Source organism: Cyclopterus lumpus, chromosome 3 (assembly GCF_009769545.1).
Source record: "Cyclopterus lumpus isolate fCycLum1 chromosome 3, fCycLum1.pri, whole genome shotgun sequence".
Classification (NCBI taxonomy): Eukaryota; Metazoa; Chordata; class Actinopteri; order Perciformes; family Cyclopteridae; genus Cyclopterus; species Cyclopterus lumpus.
The window spans coordinates 8,785,851-8,808,928 of NC_046968.1; the positions used below are offsets into that span (position 1 = coordinate 8,785,851).

Consider the following 23,078-nt stretch of genomic DNA (forward strand, 5'->3'; position numbering starts at 1 on the left):
GAATAATTAGTTTTAGTGGCAGACACAGTAGTCTCTCTAGAGTTTTGGGCAACTGCTCGAATGGAAGTGCAGAGAAGGACATCGACAACCAGCGGTGTAATGATGACATGCGGCTATACATCTCATCATTGACCAAATTGGAGAGAGGGCCAGAGAAAATTACGGGGTCCGACATTGTTTTGGCCTATGTACACAGATTCCACATTAACTTCAGTGGCCTCCGAGTGGCGAATTTGGGATTCAATTTGGGATTCAACCATGCAAGTGGCGTTTAAGCTTGCTAGGGACCATGGCACTGTTAGCTACCCCAGTGAAGGAAAATCCAAATGACAGATACTCATCACTGTACTGTCTTGAGCTCACCGTTTAAGCCTTCTTTTGACACCCACTTGTACTGGGCTCATCATCTGGATCAAGTGTGGGGGGATCTTGATCAGGACCTAGTTTTCTTTTCAAAAATTTCTCCATTAGACTTTTATGCGTGTACTGTACCTATCTCTTAATCTCACTTTTTTAAATTGTCGCCTCAGCAAATCTGCCTATTAATTACGCTGCGTACCCACAGGCAGAGGGGAGTATTGAGCCTTCATACCACTGTAGCGACCCTGTGACGTGGCTGTCAATCACAGTGTGGCACCGTGCATGCTGGTCGAGGGGGCGTGCCTGTGATTGGAGGAGTAGAGGGGAGGCGGGATTCTCATCATTGACCAAATTGGAGAAAGGGCCAGAGAAAATTACGGGGTCCGACATTGTTTTGGCCTATGTACACAGATTCCACATTAACTTCAGTGGCCTCCGAGTGGCGAATTTGGGATTCAACCATGTAGCCTTGTAGGGGTACACATAATAGTAGGTTTATAAAACCACATTTTTTAAAACAACTATTGAATTATTTCTTAAACTATTTTGACTCATTTATAATATAATGTATTTATTGCCTCATTTGTTATTTAAGGATTTGTCGTAGGGATATTTACTTATTTCATTTGCATATGTATGTACATATTTATTTCTTAAATATGTTATGAAACTTTACATATTATACAACATATATGGCAAACTTTGGTGGACCATCGTCAGGGAGAGGCGAAGGACTGGAGATGACCCGGTTTGAATCTGTAACAACAACAGAGGCTGTAACTCACTTGTAACGCTCAAAATCATCTTTTAGATGGAGATGATCTTCATAGCAGAAGAAGTCCTTAACATGTAACCAACGTTAGGCAGCTTGATAGAAACGGACTGAAATTGGATGAGATTCAAGAACTGGAAAGATTAGTCATTTAATTGATCGACAGAAAACTAAATCTGCACCTATTTTGATAACTTAATTATTAAATGCCAAATATTATCCAGTTTTATGACGGATTCAACGGTATATATATATATATATATCACGATTTTAAGACCATGTATTTCCAAAGCAGGGAGAGATTTAAAAAATCTATTTTGTTAAGAATATATACACTCCAGACTAAATATCTTTGTAAGACCAGTTTACAGGTTTTTTTGGGACATATTATACTACGTCTACATCACATCACGTCTGAATAAATCCTGCATTGAATGGTTAAACAGAAGAGGTTAAAGGGCCAAGATGTGAAGATATAACGTTGGTCAAATGCTGTGGTCCAAATAAAATGACTTCAGTTGTATTGCTTCAGTCAAACAAGACAAGAGCAAAAAACAGATTAATTGGTTCTCTTTTCCTCTTTGCTACCAGATACCTTACTTGTGACCCCTCAGAGTGACCTCTGGAGCTGTGGGGGGACGCAGATCGTCGGGCTGGACTTGGGTTGGGAACCAATGCAACAGATTACCAGCTCTTTTGCACGTTGGACAAACCATCATCGCACTGTCTCGTAAAAATTTACTTTTCATCCAATAACACTGGTCTGCAGAAGCCTACTTTGGGAGGAGGGCTGTTTGAAACAAAGGTCAAATTTACAATGTGTTTATTAAGTTTATTAAATAATCAGATCCCCTTCCAGGTAGCAGGTGATTGTGATTATATACAGGACATATCTGATAAAAAAAAGTTATATAGAAAAACATTAAAAGGTTAAAGCTAATTCTAAATTAGAAATTTAATTGGAATAATATCAAAGATTAAAAATGAAATAAATAATTAAAATGTATAGAATGTATTTTTTTAATATATATAAAATATATTCAATAAAATAAATAATTAAAAGATCAAATAAAATCAAACAAATAAAAAATGATGAATGAAATGATTAAAAAAGAAAAGTTTAAGAAAATTTTAATATTATAGAATAAAATAAAAAATTAGACCTAAATAGAATTCAATATACAATTAAAATATTATAAGTATAGAATGAAATAATAATCTATAATTAAACAAATAATAGTTTGAGTGGCTCAATGATCGCTGGTGCTCCTGCTGTATCTGTTGTACACTAGATTGTTTCTGGCAAAATTTCATGACAATCCATCAAGCCATTTCCTGCAACATGCTCAAAAATGTCAGCTTGCCGGTGGCACAAGATGGAAAAAAATGGTGAATAACCAAAGTCATTAGGAGTCGTCGTCTGGGAACCATGAATGACTGCACCAAAACTAATGCCAAGATATTTTAAATCTTTGGCCAGCTGTTGGTGCTAGATATAAGATGAGAGGCTCACCAAAGTCTTAAGGATACATCCTCTGGGGAACAGCATCTCATGGATCATCTCATGGCAGTCCATCCAGTAGTTTCACTTTTAAACCAAAGTGGTGGATGGAAGCAAACCTACAGATCAACATTGCCGTCCCTAGATCCACCGCTAGAGTGTCTAAATAGGCACCAACTCCCGTGAAAATGCACCAATAATTTTAAACCACGTCACTTCTAGTGAAATTGCTGCTAATGTAATACTAAATCATTTAATCTTTTCCATGCTTTCTTGGAAAAGATGCTAATCATTCAGGAATTCCACACTTGAGTGTTTGGATTCTTCCCTTCACGATCACTTCCCTCCGGCCGTCTTCCCGTTGAGTTGCTGCTCCTTGTTGTTCAGTTTGTGCACCACTCTGAAGGCCTCCAGGAACTCGGTGAAGTCTATGCTGCCGTCCTTGTTGAAGTCGATACTTCGGGCCAGGTCGTCGATGGCTCTGTCGTCGATGTCGACCCCCAGGTGGGCGCTGAAGAGACGCCAGGTGTGGCGAAACTCCTCGATGGAGATCAGACCTGAACATGACAACACACATTCAGTACACCTATGTGTTGAACTGGAAGAAATACATTTTGAATTACTGACACATTTTTACCTGAATGGTCTTTGTCTATAATGTTGAATATTATCTCAATGTCTGTCCTGTATCTAAACAGAGTGTCAGCCAACTTTTGAGTCACCTAGAATGAGACAAGAGGAAAAGAGAAGCTAGCTGAGTTTAAGAGCAGCAGTGGGAGAACAAGTACTAGAACATAATACTATCATCCTAAAAGTACCAGTGCCACCAGGGAAATATTCTCCTTTACAAGTGAAAGTACTGCATTAAAAATTATTCAGAACTGGGTTATAAAATCACCAAAAAGGGAAATATGAGGATCTCAAATTACCCTTCAATTAGAGTATTAAAGTGAATGTACTTGGTTACTCTGATGAGGATGACCCCTCACCTCTCTTACCTGAGGCAGAGGAATGCCTGGCTCCATATCCTCAAAGCAGGACTGATAATCCACACTGCCATCTGGTGCCAGACGGGCTAAATGCGGGCGAAGGGTCCTCCAGGGCAGATCCAGTCTCAGTACAGACTCAAACGCCTGAGCCCATTCACTAAGTGACACACAACCTGTAAAGAAAAAAAAGATAATCTTATAACAACTATAGATGTCGACCTAGTTAAATATAAGGAGTGAGAAGAGCGCACCAGTGTTGTTCTGGTCGTACTGCTGGAGGCCCGACAGCAGCTCAGAGCGATGGGTGAACAGCTTCTCCTTCAGGGCCTTGAGGGCGGTACCTTCAGCAGCTCGCACTCTGAAGACGCATCATGCAAGCACACACAAGTCTGAACTTTACTTACGTAAATGCTCAAATTCAAAATGATTGTTTGGACCGCTCAGAAGTCCAAAACCCAAAGATATAACATTTAGGACGATTTGAAACATGTACATGCAGAACATCCCCGACAGTGGAGGAGGCTGGAAGCAGCTGGTAAGCAGAAACACCTGGTTGTACCTCTGTGTCAGGGTGAGTTTGCGCGTCGTGCGGCTGACTTGGTACTGGTAGAAACGGGGAACCAGTTCCCGGCCCACTTTGATGTAGGCACCGCGGTTGCTTCCCTCCTCGTAATAGTTTGACGCTGAGAAAATGGTGATCACCTGTGGGACAAACATGCGCTAAACATTCCTCCAGACTCAAACGTTTATTTGGACAATCTGAATTGACGTCTTCATCCCTCCCGTCTACCTGTCCTCCGTGACAGAGCTCGTATCCTTCCTGTTTGCACTCGTGGGATCTGATGAGCAGCTGGAGTCCGTGCTGGAGCAACAGTCTGCGGGTGACGTCTGGCCCGAAGTAGCAGCCTCCTCCCCTGAATGTGTTCGGACTGCAGCCTTCTTGGGTTTTAGGGTCGCTCCACAATATATCCACCACCTGCAGGAGAGAGGAAAGCAGATAAAGGTGCTGGACGAGGCACTCTGAACACTACGGGGCGCCGGATCCACTCCTGACCTGTTTCCATTCCCGGTCGTGTTGCGGAGGTGCAGGAGGGGGAACCGAGGACAGAGAGTCCAGGTAAGGCACTTGGAGGACATTGATAGTGTAAGGCATGCTGGGAGAAGACGGGCACGGGCGAGGCGAGAGGCACGATGGAGTTCGAGGAGAGCAGAACGAAGAGGAGGACGAGGACAATGAGGAGGAGGAGGAGGAGGAAGAAGAAGTGGAGGCTGCGCTGTCTTGTCGGCTGTGCCCGCATTGCCTCCTACAGAAATAAAAAAGGGATAGAAGAGAGCGTCTTTCAGTCTTATTTTACACTTTTAAAAAACACACCTGTTAGCGGCTGTGGGCTGCTTTCGGACCTCTGGTTGGGCGTTCTTTGGTTCTTGCTGTGGCTGCTGGGACGAGAGCCGGCCGCCAACCTCTTTCTTTTGCAGGAATGACCGATGTCCAGGTGCTCCAAACTGCGTCTGGGAAACCTCATGGCAGATTTCACCTGGACGAGCACAAAAGGGAAGACAGAAATAAAGTGAGGACAAAGATATATGTTGTTTGTCCTTAGTACGGTAGTAATCTTAGCAAATACCTTAAGAACGTAAGAATCCAACAAATATATATTACAATTATTGTACATTTTGTTGCACTCATGCTAGTAATTTGCTTCATTTCCCAGAATTACTATTCATAATTATATGAGACCATGTGCTTTTAATCACGATCCAACATCCGACAGCGGGTAATGAAGAAATCCATGATGATCTTTGTGTGAATAATGAATGATTATTTGTGGGCAAATCATTTAAAAAAAAGAAAACCACATACACATTAAAAAGCTGTTTCAAACCATTCAGCATGAACCCCGTCTGCTGGATATGAACAAAGCCTCCTGTTAGACGTGTGGCGGCTGTGACGTCATCGGCATCTTTCTAAAATGTTCTTCTGACCTCTAGTGGCCAACGTTGATGTTTGCAGTTAAAAGAGTACAGAGGGCTTCTTGTTTTCCGCTGACCTTGTGCCTGTCTATGGAGCTGAGGAAGTCCAGGTCGGTCTGGTCTGATATCCCACCGTGAACGATCAGGATCTTTCCGTCGATGACCGTCGCGATGGGCAGAAGGCTGAAAACGTCCTGAAACAGCTGGAGGATCTCACGGCCATGAGTCTGCACACAGTCACACACACACACACACACACACACACACACACACACACACACAAATGAGTTAATCAAACAACTGTGGGATGTTTTATTAATCCAATGCAAAAAAACCTGCAGTGTGAACTGAGTTCTGTACATAATAACAGGAAGAATAAAGCTGGACTTTACTGTACCTTGTATTTCTGCATGACTTCCTTTGTAAACCCATATCTGAAACAACAATGTCAAACCATATCCTACTTTTAGTTCCCTTGTGTTTGTAGCAAACCTAAACAGATACATGTTTTCTTCGAACTTCGGCTGTTCGACCCACCTGAGGTTCATTATGTGGTCTTCGTGGTTTCCTCGGTTCAGGTGCATGTAGTCGGGGTAAAGCAGCAGGTAGGCGAAGAGGAGGCTGACCACTTCGATGGACTTTTTCCCACGGTCCACAAAGTCCCCGTTGAACACATATGGTGTCTCCGCAGAGGGAAGGCCATTCTGAAGGGCAGCGAGTCGTGAAATGGACAAAGTTATAATCAGATCTGAGAGAAGTGCATGCTTGTTTAAATCTGTATCTGTAAATCAGATGCATCTGCATGAAACACATTTCCCTGTAAAAGAGGTAGTGAGTAATCCGAAGGAAATGGATTGTACAATAAAATAAATATAGCTTTACAGTACCTTATAAAATATGAGAAGCAAGTCATCAAGCCGCCCGTGCAGATCACCTGTACCAAAAAGGAAAATCACAGTTGTGCAGAAATGGGAATATTGCTTAACTGATCCCTGATTTACAGAGTGTGGAATAAAAAAACGGCCGGTGTGTGATTTCTGTTTTAGTCACAAGTATTTTTGAGTTTAATGAGATGCGAATCTGCAGGAGGAGGCGGCCGAGGAAGAGGAGTCAAGTGCCTGATCAGTGTGCAAATAAACCCTGCCATCAAGATACAGTCAACGGTATTCATAACACATTTACAGACATCAGCAATCGTTTAGCTGGTCGGTATTATTCACGTGCACAGTGGGCCACTGTGCACAGGTGCACACGCAGCGGCATCACAGATTCTAAGCGACGAGACGGACATTTTTTGACAAATAGCATGAGATCTCGCATTAACATGAAAGTGAGGTCACCGTCACCCACCACATATAGTGATCTCATTGGTGTAGGATGTCGACAGGTGGATGATGTTGGGCATCTGTTTGAGGAGCCTTTTGGTCTCGTACAGCAGCTGCAGAACATATCTGGCATGTAGAGTCTGCACGGAAGAAATGCAAGGAAGTCTCTAAAAGAGCCAGAACGTGGAGACCGAGGCGATGCAAAGCAGGAGGGTGAGAAAGAGCCTCATTACTGTACCTGTTGCTCCTTAAATGCACCGAGGAGAGCGTCCGTATCGGAGACGGAGAGAGGGAACGAGAGCCGGGGTCCCGTGTACGACTCTGGAACGGGGATCAGTTTGTAACAGGTCTCTCTGTCTAACCAGGGGTCCACCACCGGGTCCAGCAGCTGGGAGATCAAGTCTGGAGGACACAGAGGGAGCAGCTGTGAACGTGCGGTACTGAGCTCACTCTCAAGCAGATTAGTATTCCATCCAATGTTGCTAGAAAACAACTCTTTAAAATCAACATTTCAGAGGGAAATCTATATTTTTGACTCCACGACATTAATTTGATAACCTCAGTTACTCTGCAGATTTAGACTAATTATACCAACAATTTACAAATACATTTTCATGAATTGTTATAGGTTAAGATAATAATTAATTGTAGTAAACGTCATGACACAACAGCAGATCCAGCTCTGTGAACTCTCTGCTGCATTGAAAGACCACTCCAATATGCTAATATACCTCTAATTTATGCAAACAAACAAGGCATGAGCAGGCATCTACCTCCAGGCCCATTTCTCTTTTGTCTATTCCCCCCTTTGCGCGCGCACACACACACACACACACGCACACGCACACACACACACACACACACACACACACACACACAGAGAGGATGTGGTGTCGATGTTAGGCAATAAGGGATGACCTCCGGATTCGCGTGTCAACGGAGCGCTGGGCCTTTTAGCTGGACGAGATGGTCAATACATACTTCAGCCACAGCTGTGTCAGTGCAACACACCGACACATGTGCCTCCAGTTACAGATGTTGCTAAGCAACAGGGTGTACGCAATGGGTTCTCTAATGTAGACCTAAATACAGAGGCATGACTAACAAAACTAATACTGCAATATTCAAACGTCATCTCTCACTATTTTAATTTACCGTAAACATTAGCGTGACCCGTCCGTCTTTGATCATTACATTTTTACATAATAGCACAACAACATCAAATGAACATACACTTTTTTTAAAAGCTATTAAAAAAAATTTAATAAAAGGCGAAATGGCTTAAACACAAACTCACACACACATGAGCTTCAGTATGTCTGAGTCACAGGCAGCTCACACTGCTTTATATGCACAAATAATAAAGTTGTCCTGCCTTCATATCCAAATGAGCATAAATAAATGTTATCTCCAATTTGACCAAATAACAAGGATGAAGTCAGAGATTTTAATACAAAAAATAATAACTTATGGAAATATTCTGTAGTTAAAAGAGTGTTTCGACTCCTGACCTGGTCCGTTTCCATTCAGCTGAGTGAAGTTGTCGAGCATGAAACTGAAGAAGCTGGAGAGCTGAAGGAAGGATAAAGAAACGCATACAACAAAAACATGTTCAAGCTTTCCGATGCTTCTGAAAAGGAGCTTACACGTGTCCTTGAGTGGTTACAGCAGGAGGGAGTGAGAGTCACCTGGAGCTGGTCCTGTTCCCCAGCATATTCAATGGACTGAAAGATGTTCCAGGTGTACCTGCGCCTCATCTCCAGACGGGCCATGTAGCGCCGGTACCACCGCTGGATCAAAACAGCTGCCTTCATAGCTGCGGCCAAAAAACACCAACAGTTACATTTCATTGAGAGGGGAAACACGTTGAAATATCTGGAGTCAGATACATACAGGACATGACTATGACATGTGAGTCTCTTATTTAGTATTCCATTGAATTAGGATTTGAATTACAGTACAAAGGGACAAACAACATGAGGTAAATGTAAATTACAGACACAGACACACAAATCTTTAGAGATGAGCAGGGTCTTACTCAGAGCCGGGCTGGGACTAACTGTGTCATCTGTGAGAAGAAGAAAAATACAATTCAGCAAAAAAAACTGGTAATTGGATATAATCATGAGCAAAACAAACACACACACACACACACACACACACACACACACACACACACACACACACACACACACACACACCGATAACAAGACACATGGGAGGTCATGAGCAACAGTGGGACTGGAAAAGCTGAGTAAATTAAAAGAGCTTTCAGGAGAAACACTCATTAAAGAGAGACGGCAGACTGTGAAGAAAGAAAAGAACCATCTGTCAAACATCTGGTGGTTGTGTGTGTGTGTGTGCAACAAGTCGGAGGAAATTGTACTACCGCAAAAATTAATTACCATCAGATTCATTCTGCATAATGTGACATTGAGATGCCTAAAACTGAACCGTAACACTACTGCCATGACGACTGCTAATAACACACTAAAGAGCACGGATGAAATAATGTTACATAATGCTTCCCAGAGGGGATCAACAAGACAAAAAACGCAAAGAAAACACTGCAACGGAAGATTATTTCATCATCGATTAGCAAATCTGTATATTTGAGAAGCTGCAAACGGAGAATTGTTTTCGAAATATTGGCTGAAAAGAAATGGACCGAAATGATAAATCAACTATCAAAACGGTTTTCTGACATTCAATTCATCAACTATTTATTTTCAGCCCTAATTTTCAATCTGGACAGAGGATTCATACTGCGTATGTCAGACTGCAACTAAAAACACATCTTTTCCAACTATACTTTGAATAAAAACAGATTATCACTTCAGTGGCAGTTATGGTATTTCTGTGTTTGGCTTTCTTGAAGAAACATTACTTGTTGTTCTGAGTTTGTACTCATGGTTTAATGCACTTATTGTAAGTGGCTTTGGCTAAAAGCGTCAGCTAAATGACATGTAATGTAATGTAATGCATGTAGGCCGTACATTTGATTAGTAAAATCTAAAAATAAAAGCCACTTGAAGTCTGTCAGGACACAAACACATGAGTTTCATCATTCATCACAAAAGCCTCAGCTTAGTTATTTCTAAGCTTGCACTCCAATTAGTATCCACAGGTAATGTGTGTGCTCAGCTGGTCAGGCCACAGGCCGGTGTACAGACATGTCTGCTCTAATGTGATGCCAGTGGGGGTTTTCCACTCCTTTCCCAAGGCAACACACGTAAATGTTCCCGCTGGCGGGGAAGGAACACATGTGTCCGCCCTGACCCAAGAGGACAGCTGTACCTGCCCAGGCATCCTCCACTCTTTTCCCTTGTGGCTCCGTAGCAACGGAGGTGCCACATCCCATGATGTACAACAAGGAGGTCCCGGAGGTCACATCAGTCGGTGGCATGCGACGGGTGCCATTAGACCTAAGAAAGTAATATGTCATGATCAGTCAGTGGTTGTCTGAATGGTCGAACTGGGTTTCCCTCTTCAGTTTATTAGAAGTTTTCTAAACACCATCATCCAGTCTCATGTCACAGCAGCAGGGTTCAGTGGAAAGATGCACAAAGGGTTACCGGTGACCCGTGTGTGTGTGTGTGTGTGTGTGTGTGTGTGTGTGTGTGTGTGTGTGTGTGTGTGTGAGATCAAACAAAGTGCAACATTAGGCTTCGATATAATAAAAAAAACACCATGAATGACGCAATAACGCAGCCATGAGGACAAATCAAAAAGTGAAATATTGCTCATTGCTCCCCTACATTTTTTAGTTAAACAGTTAAACACAGGTTTGTTTATTTTCTTCCTACCTGCAGCTTGTATGTGCGCGATCCGGAAATCATGAATGGGACGCGCAATATTCCACTTGCGTCGGTGCTGCGAGCGCCACGTCCCGCTCCACGTCCCTCGATAATGACGGCTGAGAGGCGGTTTGGGCTCAAAGGAGGCAGACAGGAGGAGAGCTGCTGCTGCGGCAGCTGGAGGAAGGAGACGAGGGCGCACGGAGGAAGGGGACGAGGGCGCACGGAGGAGGCGGAGGCGGAGGCATCAGGTGGATTTAAAGCGCATCACAGGACGGAGAGCCAGTCAGCTGTTCCTCCTGAGAACAGCCCACCATCAAGTCATTTCACTAATGTTTCTGTGCCCCATGCATCTATTCAGGTCATTAATACATCAGCAAATGCATTATATGTAAAGATACAGTGGAGTAACGTCTACTCGGGTAAAACACGGTTGCCATTGTTTGCACTGTTAGCTGCGAGCAGCCAGTCACCTTGTTGAGAGGCGCAATGGACGTTTCAAAGTGAGGGTGAGGTCACAGGTCAGTAAAGCTGCCCCATCATGAATTTACATTTATGGCACTTTTGGAAAAGCAGACTTTTTTTTCTTTGGTGAAGTTTGAGATTTGAGCGACAGGTTGGTCAACAAAACTACTCGACAGCAAGTTAGGACAGATGTGAGCCACCGACGTTTGAATAGTAAGCTGGAAGGGCTTTCTTTGCTCGCGTGAGACTGTATATAAGAAGTGGAAATAGTCACCGTGACCTCGCCTCTTGGTTTGTGGACTACCGGTTGAAGCCATTTTAAAAATCATTAACGTTAGCTAGACTGGCTATTCATCCATCCGTGGGTTGCTTTGCAAACGTACTGCACTCATTCGTTGGCCAGACAAATTGCACCAAAATGCTCTTGTTCCACAGTCTTCAATAAGCTCCATTTCATGGCATTTTAGGTTTATTATCCACATACATTGCTTCTGCTAACACTATTCAAACGCTTTGTTGGGCCAATATCCAATGGCAAGCCTCACATGAGCAACGTCATGCACAACAACATACAGACAACTCAGTGGTTTAAGATATCTGCAACTATTTTTTGGAGTTGTGAAAAAAGAAATGTTGTGGTCCATTTTACTTTAATTGGGACCATACTTTACTAAATGAACATCATTCTGCAGTTAAGATTTTAAACTAGCGGTTTAGAACATAAACTCATGTTTACTGGAGGTAAGAAATCAAGCGATCATTTTCTCAGAGACAACCAGAGGAGTCGCCCCCTGATGGCCATTAGAAAGAATGCAAGACGTTTCTGCAGTTGTACATTTATAGCCTACTGGATCTAACCTGAAGGTCAAAGTACTTAATTCCATTTTAGTCGGCGTGAATTACTCACATAGAAGGCAACAAGATTAAAAAATAAAAATTCTTTAATGATAAAAGTTAATAAAATATTGGCATTTGTCCAACTCTTCATGCAGCAGCTCTCGTACGAATCCTCCGTTGTACAAGTGTGACAGCAGCACCGATCTCCTGCAGAGTGATCACTTTCAGTCTGTTGGATTTGGACAGCCGGGAAGCCTCCGAGCTCACCAGTCGCAGCAGGACTGGTTTGGGAAAACAGAGCTGACTGGCCAGGAAGTCTGGAGTCCTCATCCCGGCCGGTCTGACCTGCAGAAGAGATGAAAGTCTCAGGTGAGTTGCACTCGTCTGTTTTCTCACATGATCCGACTTACTGCAACCTGCACAGTCCACTTGGAAGGAATGGATAATTAAAAACAAACATCTGTCTTATTTAAAATCATCCCATGAAACATGCAAATGTTCCGTTAAGTTTTAAACACCACACGTCCGTGTGAGTGGCTGCAGTTCGTACCTCTTTGTGAGCTCTGTAGAGGAGAGCCGAGTGGCCTCGGTTCCTTTTCTTAGTTAGTGGAGGAGTTCTGCGCGTTGTTTGGACAGGAGCCTTCATTTGGCCTTCTCACACTTCACACTTCACACTTCACAAGAAAATCAACTGATGAGATTTATGGCTGTCTTAAAAAAAACCAAACCATCAGGCTTGAGAGCGTGATAGAAGTGAGCTGTGAAGAGTAAACATGACGTTTTAATGAACACAAATTGGAGACAGCTTAGCTTAATTAGGCTTAATTACTTTCACACAGCAGGCGTGCAAACCCTCGGTGTGAGTTGAGTCTTTACCGGAGGATACAGCAGATAGGAAAGTCTTGAACCTTTTTAAACATGACACAATATTGTTTATTACTTTTGAATGCTGTATGTGGTTTTATTCTTTAGATGATAGAATATGTACAATCCTAATTGTGATTGCGTCTTGTAAATACATTTATTTTGGTATTCTGGTGGAAAAAAACTTCCACATTGAGGCTTTTTTTCCCTTATCACAATTCTTATCAGCAGAGAAATAAACTAATATATCACTTTACTTTTCTCTGATTTTAAGCTGTGTGTTTGTAGATTTACTCAAGTTAAGATGGGATGTTCAAATGGTTGCAGATTTTATTCTTTTGAAAAAATAATTATTTGTTTTTATGTTTTTCATTTGAGTATCCAATAATTAAATTACTTCTTTCTCCAATTCTTAAACAATAATGATTAGCTTTTTCCGAGTTAAAAAAAAATCTAATATTGTATCAGCTCTTTTGGAATCGTTTTCATTTGGCAATGAAAGATTTGTCACAAAATATCTTCTGAGTGGGACTTACCGTTCAAACATTTCATGTTAATACAGTATCGGCCAACATTTAATAATAGGAAAGCTAATATCAGCCGCCTTACTAGTTGGGCTCTACTTTGAAATGTTGTTCTCCTTAATTTTAGCATTATTTAAAAATAAATTAAACATTTAATAATCTAAAATTCTTGTACTATAATTAACATGGTAATGCAAATGCAAAGTGCAGCAAACATACAAGGACATACAAGTCGACCTTCTGGTCAATCATATGGATCACAAGGCCCAGCATAAGCCATCACCACCCTCTAGCAAACACACACACACGCACACGCACACACACACATACACCCACGCAACAACCCAAATCTGTCAAATTGACCTCACCGGCTTTTGTTTTTTGCTGCAGGATTTTTGAAGCGACCTCTGTGGCTGTTTCCAGAATGTATGGTGGTCGTTTATGGTGGTGGATGAACAGCTGTAGGAGGGGCTTTGTCAGATAAGGATGGCATTAGGTAAGGCCATTAGTGTCCCGTGGATTATTGTAATCCAGCCTCTCTATCACGGCTAGCTCGGCTGCTCAGTCTACAGTCGGTGTTCTCTGGTTCGGAGCTGGTTGGAAGATGGCTCTCTACGTGCATCATTTCCTGCTGGCCCTGCTTCTGGGAGCTAACGGTACGACTTCACTTTTTTACGCCTGGTGCTGCTGTTGAGTTGTGGGCCCACAATCTGTGTGATTTAGAATTGTAACATCAGAAAGCTTTGAAGTTGAGTTAAATCACCTCAAACTGGACATTATACTGAAGAAAAACCTCTGAAACTCAGACGTCAAAGGAAAAACTACTTCTTAGCTGAGACTTTGAGGAATATATCAGATTTCCTGAATAATCATGTCGATTATTGTGCAGGTTTTCCTCAGCGACACTTTACTTGATTCTCTGTGTCCATGTTGTGTTTATTTGCTTGTTTTTAGTGCGGTTAAATTGACAGACCAATGCACAGATTTTGTTTGCTAGAGTGGGTGACTACTGTGTCCTAACAGTATTTTTTCCTTCTTTCTGTCCATCTGCCTGAACAGTGTTCATCAGCGTTCACGCTCAAGAGGTACGAAGAACACTCAGATTAATGTCAGATGATTGAGCACAGTGTTAAAATCTGCGGGGTTTGCAAAACAATGTGCCTCAGAGATGTTGTTTTTTAATGCTTTAGATCAGCCACACCAGAGACATCTCAGCTGGAAGTTTAGCAACCTCTCTCCAGTTTACATTGGTTCAATTTTACATTGGTTCAATTGTTTTTTATTTTTAGGAAATCACTGGAAATTACTCTTTTGACATTATTTATTGCAAACCAGCTGTATTTTAAGATAGTCGTGTTTATTATGCAAATATAGCATGTTTAGGGTTTTCTGATGACACAACTTTGGATTGAATCTAGTACATGTTATTTGTGTGTGTTTGTATAAGGCGGCAGTGTCCGAGGCGTGGACCAGCAGGTCTTGCAAATGTGATTGTGAAGGAGGTGAATCCCCGACGCAGTCTTCCTCCATTGGGGCCGGCTCCTCCATTGGGGCCGGCTCCTCCATGGTGCGTGGCGTGGACTGCATGCCAGGTAAGAAGCATCAAACACGGTTTATTTTTGTGCCAGTAGCCTGTAACTTTCTTCTTTCATTTAGTTTTCCCCATTCACAACGAGCACAGAGTTTCTCATTTCTAATGAGGCCACTATTTGATCTACTTCTTCAGTGATTTTTTGTTGATTAGATGATCAAATGTAATCATTAAATTAATAATAGTACTTGTATCAAGGACTTAATTGTGATGTCAGTATTAGATTCAGATAATGAACATGTCGAATAAAACCGACAGTGTGGACGAGGACAGGAATCATACCTGCTGGAGAGCTAGTGTCCACTACAGTAGGTCTGCAACTGACGATTTAATTTTATCTTCAGCGAATCTGACAAATATTTTAATTTGTGTTATTAAATCCAAAGAAAGTCAATTTAACGCAGTATAAAACATAGTAAAGCTGCACAAATTCCTAAGCAAATTAAGCAAATAATTGACTATCATAACAGCTGCTGGTTGAAATCCTGTAGATTAAGTAATCGATTAATCACCTATAGGCTCTACAATGCAGATGGGTGGAGAGATGTAATGTGTGTGATAGAGACGGAGAGAAGGGGTCTCTCCATATGCACATGAGTACATGCATGAGTGCATTAGACTCCAGATTTGACGCCACAGGGTAGACATGCTCCACTGGACACCATCAGAGAAGATGATGAAGCCATGAAAAGCAACACAAACACGGGCCGCTAGATATACAATATCAATAATAGAAAATGTGGTCTGCATCACAATACACACAATATTTGGCAGATTGATTTTTTAAAATTCGTTCTTGAGCTTGGAAACATCAGTTGACGAAATGATCCATTAGTAGCTGTTCACGTCATATTCATCAGCAGATGGATATATACATTTTTAAAAATCAGTTTCAGTACTTGTCCTGGGGTTTAACTTTCCACCCAATCTCTCTCTAAAATCTGAAAACTTGTTTTTGGGGATCTCCCGCAAAGCAAAAGAAAACCAAGAAAACCAACACAAACAGAAAGCCCCCGCTGGCATCGTCATAAGATCCGACTTGAATCATGTCAGGCTTGATGAGAAGAGGAAGTCAGTGCTGATGTGCAGTGGGACGGGTTTCCACTCAGTTAGTCAATGTCTGTCAACCGAGCCACTAATCACATGGCAACCGGTGACGGAGAGGAGGAAGAAGTTCAGCAGATGTTCATTATCTCAGATTATAATGCTCAGATTACGGTGCTCATAATAGACTCTGCCGATCGCACAATCACAGAAAGCAACAATTACCATGGACCTGGACCTGGGGATGATAAGTGACGAGTGAGACAGACTTTCCTGCTCGGCCTCCGACTTGATGGCACTTCAATCCATCGGATCTCACCCCTCAGTTTTCCCAATAATTCAACCATCTGAATATTTTTTTATACCATTCTTGAAATACATTAGGGCCCGACCATGGAGTCACCCGCATTACTGTTATGTGAACACTTATCTCTCTCACACACAGGCGCTGCTGCTGCTGTATGCGTTGTAATACTGGGGATTAGATGGGATGTGACCCTGCGCCAGATGGGCTTAAATCAGTAGTAAACAAAAGCACAGTCCTGCTCCATGTATCACACAGCTGATATCATTTCTGAAACTTCAGGGAGAAATAAACCTCACTCGTGCGCAGCTCCCTCATCTCCTCCATTCATGCATTTATAACGTGTATATCTACGTCAACAAAGGACTGGCTCTCGCGTGTCTTTAGTGGAAGTGATACGGCAGATTGACAGATCAAAACATGGGAGCAACACGGAGCTAAAGCTGTCGAGTGTAGAACATGGCCATCTGTCCGCCTGCCGCCCTAATGGACATCGCTGATCTCTCTCACTGTGGAGAATTAAATTTCAGGCTTTTAGGACGGGATATGGGTCACACTGGGTCTGCTGACAGCGGGGGCTCTGGAAGCGGGAGGGTGTGAGGATGGAAGTGGGCAAGGGGTGAGGCTGGAGAGATGGAGAAATAAGCACCTAGAGAGGCTTATACTGATGATCATTTGCTGGTCACATCTCCGTGTTTTACTGCTTAGCTGTTGGCAGACATGTTTGTGTTCTCCTTGACCTTGAAATCCATGTGGCCAAGGGGCCTTGAAAAACAATGTTATCAGCTGAAATACAAGAGCTTAAATTAAGACCTCTGTTTTATAACGTTGTCTCTGATCCTCCTGCAGAGTGTCCGTACCACAAGCCTCTGGGCTTCGAGGCCGGGTCAGTGAGTCCAGACCAGATCACCTGCTCCAACCAGGAACAGTACACCGGCTGGTTCTCCTCGTGGCTCCCGAGCAAGGCCCGGCTCAACACCCAGGGCTTCGGGTGGGTACACGGCACAAAATATGTTACTATTTTCAAATCGGAAACAACAATTGCACAGTTACATAGCTGCATGTATTTTTAGTCTCCATCAGTGAACGCAGAGATTGCCAAAAGTTCTATCTGTTTGAATTTTAACTCACAAAATGCTTTTGGCAGAGCCGGTCGACTGTTCTAACCCTAATACACACATGTCGGTCACTTGCCATCTGTGAGGAACAGTGTTAGAAAAAATGCAGTCAAAGAGAGAGATGAAGCCCATCTGTCATTATGTAAGATGTAATGCATGCCAATATGCTCTCGCTTAAAAACATTAAGATATAAATAGGATGGGTAGTGCAAGAATAGAAATGCTGAATGAAACTGCTGGCTCTGATGAGCTGTTATGCTGAGTGTTGAAAGGGTTTAAGTCTTTCTGTTTTTCCCCTTTAAAATAAAGGTCCTGTTGATAACAATAATATGTAGATGAATATTTAGACAAAATAATACATCCACAGTTTTTCGAACTGGACGAATTCGATTTTCGCTTTTCCTAAAAAAAAAGTTTTACATATGCAAACTGCATGTTTTGGTAATCTCTGTGAAAGATATCTGAGTTTTGGTCACAGCTTCTACCGAGGACTGTGAGCCAATAGCATCAGGACCTTGGAATCACATGATATCTCTGCGTTGTCAGCCATCAATAAACATACCATTTCCCGGTTAGTGGGGAAAAACACATAAATGGCTAATTTGATGTTATGCGCTGTCTGACTGCTCTCCATCAGGCTGCAGAATATGTGAATATTTTCCATGGCAACAAGTGATAACAACACGTTAGCACATATTAGCTATCTTCCCAACCCCTGGAAAACAGGTGGTTCTTCTGCTTAGCTTCTCACCTGCCTGGAGCCACGTACAGGTGTACGTCAAGACCCCATGACATCACTATTGGGTGTGGTTACAGGTGCAAGCGAGTACTTTTCAACCAGAGAAGGCAGCAAAACACAGTTGTTTCTTTTGCCTGGTGTTAAATTACTCTTTTAGAAAATAAATGCATCAAAAGAAACTTCCTGTATATTGTTCTACAAAAGGAGGGAATAAATAGATCATAATGGTAAGAATTAAAGCCTCCACACAGTATAAATAAATATAGTTAATATAAGAAATAAATACATTAGCACTACATTGTTGTTGAGTCCAATTTATATTGTATTTGTTACCAAATACCTAAAGCCTTCCAAGTCTCATTGGCAGAGAAAAACAAAGAAAAGAACAACTTTAATCCTGTGTATTTAAATACATTGCTCCCATTCAGCTGCCGCAGTAAGTCATGACAGTGTGATAGAAGTCTGGCATTATATCACACTGTCTGGGAGCCGGAGTTAATGTTATCAGTAACTGTGCTTTCTCTACTATGCCAAGTCAAAATGTCTGCTGGAAGAAACCAGCTCTGGCTAAGCACCTTTACATCCGTCTGTGTGTTACCTGCTTTAAGAGAGCATCGGCAAGTCCAACGGAACCACAACGGCTGCATTACATCCAGTGTTTGTGTTTGTCCTCCAGCTGTGCCTGGCTGTCGAAGTTCCAGGACAACACTCAGTGGTTGCAGATTGACCTGAGGGAGGTGATGGTGGTGTCGGGGATCCTCACGCAGGGCCGCTGTGACGCTGATGAGTGGATCACCAAGTACAGCGTTCAGTACCGCACGGAAGAATCACTCAGCTGGATCTTTTACAAGGACCAGACTGGCAACAACAGGGTCAGTTGAACATTATCATCGTTATCATCTTGTTAATGATGTTGTTTTTTTTAAAATTTAGATTTTGAATATGTTTTACCGAACAACAATCTGAACAATTATTTGCAATCAATCAAGCCAAAAAAGCCAACCATTAGCTGGTTCCAGCTTCTCAAAAGTGGGAATATACAGCTTTTCTTTTATTCACTACATTGAGAATAAAAACTCTTTTGGTTTTTGGCCTGTTGCTCTGACAAAACCAGCAATTTAAAGATTTCTTCACTATTTTTTAAAGGGTTATAGCAATTGTTTAATTGATGCTGCAGCCCTACATTATAATCATTATTGACATTAGTAGTGGTAATTGTAGTAACCTTAATGTAACATGCACTATATTTAGCCTGTATCAGTGTCTTTCTAAATGAATCCATCCTAACCTTTCTCTCTCTCTCTCTCTCTCTCTCTCTCTCTCTCTCTCTCTCTCTCAGGTGTTTTACGGTAATTCTGACCGTGCCTCGTCCGTGCAGAACCTGCTGCGGCCGCCCATCGTGGCGCGCTACATCCGCATCCTCCCCCTCGGATGGCACACACGCATCGCTCTGCGCATGGAGCTGTTGCTCTGCATGAACAAATGCAACTGAAAGCTCTCCTCCCCGAAAAATCCCCCCTTCTTCATCTATACGTACCATCGTCCGATTGTGTGGTCTGTTTTTATATCCACAGATGTGTCCTCCTCCAGCTCCCTGTGTAAAACCACAAGGTGAAGATACAACGACAACAGTTTGCCTGATGTGATCTAATTTAAATGTGTGTTCGATTTGCTCAATGAGCTTTCATTCACTCCTCTCTCCATTGTCTGTGTTCAATCAGTCTCATACCGGGGGGCTTTTATTTGGTGAGTTCTCAATAGATTGTTCCAATGAATTTTGCAATGAAATGGCATAAATTCAAAGCAATAATTAGGCACGGAGAGGGAGAGGCGGCGTTGCCATGGAGGTTGTATCCAACGGTCTGAGACAAGCTCTTCCAAAACATTTGTGTCCTCCTGTGAAATGTTGTCTGCTTCTCCTGATATTTAATAATAAACAGGAACCTCTCCTCCTTACTTCCCCTGAAGGATGAGGCTGGTGATAGTCTACATGTTTTTTACTGTCAACAAATCCCCCAAAAAGACCAAAACCAGCAATGAGTTCATCCCAACAACAATTATTGTTTGTGTGGGCAGAGCCATATCTATTATTTTTCACATATTTATTTTGTATTATTCCCCAGAAGTATTAGAAACGCATTGATGAGCCACATTGTTGCATGTATGTGACATGTGCCTTCATTACAAAGAACACAGGCATAGTTTGTTTTGAGTCACTTTCTGTTCACTATAAAAAGTGCCACAGACCAAATAAAGAAGCAAGAAAGTATTGAGAAAAGGACTAACGCTTTCATTTTGGTCCTTTTAATGAGATTTGTTGATAATAAGAAAAATGTGGAATAACGTCAGACTTGTTCTCTAAATACACCTGTGATTTCACTTCCTTTCTCCTCTTTCCTGTGTGTAAAAACTTACATTTATACTCATCACTGCTGTATAAAGTTCGAGGGATGTTCAGATGTGGGTTCTGTATTGTGTTTAACCCCCGATTTCTGTTGTAACATTTCAATTCAGTTTCTCGTGATACTTTGGGAATACGATGCAGCGTCTTCTTTACTCTGACGATGTGTCCTTTATTGTATCTTGAAACCATTTCCCTGATTAAAATAATACCGTGTACTCGTGAAGCCTCTCTGTCTGCCTGTGCAACAAAACAAACATATGAGCCGTTCAAAAATGTACAGTTGGCTTTTATTATGAGACCCTATCATTTTTAAAGTAGAATGGTCAGTATAGATACACTATATTATTCCTATTTACACCCTGTAAGAAGTGGGAAAAAGAAAAGAACTGATGTTTTCGGAAACACATTCATATTAGTGAACATAAATTCTTGTTCTCATCTCAGTTGTCAGCGTGTGTGACTTGCTGGGGGGGTTGAAGCCTCCATCTCCATCTGAAGTGTTGAGTCAGTGAGCTAATATAAGGCTTCAGGTCACTGGCAAGGCAAAGCTTTGTCATCACTCGGTCCCATTAATGAAATAGACAAACCCACGTCAGCAGTCATTTACAATCATTAGCAATCAGGATTTTCAATAATACACAACACGGAGCAGTTAGTCCCGCCCTGGGTCACGTTCAAGGACAAATTGGAAAAAATAAATAAATAAAACGTATTGCAGCGCGATGTGTATATGGTATTCCATGTGGACACTCTAATCAGTCTCCTTATGGAAATCCTTCTAGGCGCTATATTTGGCTCCAATTTAACTCGCCGCTGATTTAGCCAGAACAATCCGCATCGGTCTGAGTCTCTTTCTGAATGTTATTGCTTTCAATCAGCGATGTCGTCAATTGGTTAATTCCTCTTTTGTATCTGTCCTTCTTTCCTTTGTTCCCTCCTTCTGTGATACTATAAAAAGGTTTCTTCTTCACTTTAAGACCACAGGGGAAGAGGAAAGAACAAAGGATACATGTAAGACTGGAAGGAAAACAATGCTGTATTTCTTTTGCCTAGGCCACTCATAGTGCTTTGTTCTGTATATTTTGTCATCATCCACATGTCAGTAGACAACATGTGAATGCTTCTATGAATAGCCTGGCTGAGTAAAATCATCCCTGATCATGACTATTAATATTAAAAACAAGTTGCGATGCGAACACAGTAGGAAAACCAATATCAGATGTACAAAAGGCATTTACAAAAACTTTGATAACACAAGCTTTTAAAATGCAGACTGAGAAATGTAAACACACACACTAAAGGATACGTCTGGTGTTATTCCATACCTTTCTTATTGTCAACAAATCCCGTGAAATAGACTGAACCAACAACAAAACATTGCAAGAGCCTGCTGCGTTAGTGGTGGCGTATTGTTTCAGGTCCCAGCAAGACTTGAAATACGAAGCACCAAGTCCAGTTTGAGAAAGAGATTAATGCTTCTCAGGGCGTATTAAATCCCAAAATACTGCACAATAGTTTATAACACTCTGAGACAGGTTTTTGCAACACTGGAAAGTTATCACTACAGTAATCATTTTATTATTTATGGTGACAACGTTTACAGGCTACAAGTAATCTAATATAAGTAATCTATCATTCATTGTTGGTTTTGATCTTTTCATGAGATTTGTCCACATCATTTTATTTATTTTTTATTCCACCTGCCTTAATATTTCAGACCTTAAAGGTTGAAGGTGAGGCCTTTTTTTGCTAAATGCTCTCCTACTATCTTACACTTAATGTTGTATTTAAACCTCAGTTTAAGAGGCCAACCTTTCACCACCAAAGTTGATGTCCGTAACTTGCTGTTAAGGCTGGAGACAAAACCAACATGGCGCCACGAAGCTGGAAACTGGAAAGCGGTTGTGGCTGATGAATGAACTGAGAGACTGGAAATGGGGCTTATTTTGGGGACACTAAGAGTGGGACGTAAAGTGAACCGACTGACTGTGTAGAGCACAGAGCCTAACAGTCTCACTCTGGCTGTTCCGCTACCAAACCCTGCTGACAAATAGCCCGACCCGTCACAAGACTTCAAAACGAATGTCATGAGGGTGATGCGCAGATTTGTGAGTACTGTCCAAGACTTTCTTTCCCCCCCCCCACCTTGGGCAACAAGTATTCATCAATACATCTTTACATTTTGATGAAACAAAGAAGAAAAAAAGGTGAAAAATAACGTGATATAACGTGAAAACCTGTTAATAACACATATATTAATAACAAAAAAGGACATTCACCATTATTAAATATTCCTTTTGAAACATTGTATTATCAACATAAATATCTATGCATTTCTTTGTGTCGAAACTAAAGCTCTTGCGATTACACATTTAATTCTATTACCTTATAATATTCCAATATAGCCTACATACTGTGTCATTTATAGCTTATATCCTTGAATTTAAAACAAATAAATATTTAATAAATTATG

The 23,078-nt window shown here is 41.7% G+C and overlaps 2 protein-coding genes across 2 annotated transcripts; one reads left to right on the plus strand and one right to left on the minus strand.

Moving 5' to 3' along the window:
- Nucleotides 1-2,969: 2,969 nt before the first annotated feature.
- ppef1 (protein phosphatase, EF-hand calcium binding domain 1) lies at nt 2,970-10,279 on the minus strand. Its single transcript, XM_034563192.1, has 18 exons — nt 10,216-10,279; nt 8,957-8,986; nt 8,607-8,734; nt 8,430-8,490; nt 7,157-7,320; nt 6,944-7,058; nt 6,481-6,527; nt 6,131-6,297; nt 5,991-6,027; nt 5,671-5,820; nt 5,024-5,157; nt 4,677-4,926; nt 4,413-4,598; nt 4,182-4,324; nt 3,874-3,980; nt 3,632-3,795; nt 3,271-3,355; nt 2,970-3,190 (listed from the first exon to the last, which is right to left on the minus strand). Exons 1-18 carry the CDS (start codon nt 10,277-10,279, stop codon nt 2,970-2,972), a joined length of 2,253 nt encoding a protein of 750 aa, XP_034419083.1.
- Nucleotides 10,280-13,709: 3,430 nt separating this feature from the next.
- Nucleotides 13,710-20,826, plus strand: rs1a (retinoschisin 1a). Its single transcript, XM_034529306.1, has 6 exons — nt 13,710-14,061; nt 14,465-14,490; nt 14,853-14,997; nt 17,194-17,335; nt 18,878-19,073; nt 19,541-20,826. Exons 1-6 carry the CDS (start codon nt 14,010-14,012, stop codon nt 19,691-19,693), a joined length of 714 nt encoding a protein of 237 aa, XP_034385197.1. The 5' UTR covers nt 13,710-14,009; the 3' UTR covers nt 19,694-20,826.
- Nucleotides 20,827-23,078: the final 2,252 nt, after the last annotated feature.

What these genes read in the sequence shown, in the direction of transcription:
- ppef1 (XM_034563192.1), bottom strand. Translation starts at nt 10,279, where the DNA reads ATGGGATGTGGCACCTCCGTTGCTACGGAGCCACAAGGGAAAAGAGTG. An exon ending in ACGACCGGGAATGGAAACAG is followed by an intron (nt 4,599 to 4,676) that starts GTCAGGAGTGGA and finishes TCTCTCCTGCAG; the next exon opens with GTGGTGGATATATTGTGGAG. An exon ending in GTACGACCAGAACAACACTG is followed by an intron (nt 3,796 to 3,873) that starts GTGCGCTCTTCT and finishes TTTTCTTTACAG; the next exon opens with GTTGTGTGTCACTTAGTGAA.
- rs1a (XM_034529306.1), top strand. Translation starts at nt 14,010, where the DNA reads ATGGCTCTCTACGTGCATCATTTCCTGCTGGCCCTGCTTCTGGGAGCT. An exon ending in TCAGCGTTCACGCTCAAGAG is followed by an intron (nt 14,491 to 14,852) that starts GTACGAAGAACA and finishes TGTTTGTATAAG; the next exon opens with GCGGCAGTGTCCGAGGCGTG. An exon ending in CTCAACACCCAGGGCTTCGG is followed by an intron (nt 17,336 to 18,877) that starts GTGGGTACACGG and finishes TTTGTCCTCCAG; the next exon opens with CTGTGCCTGGCTGTCGAAGT.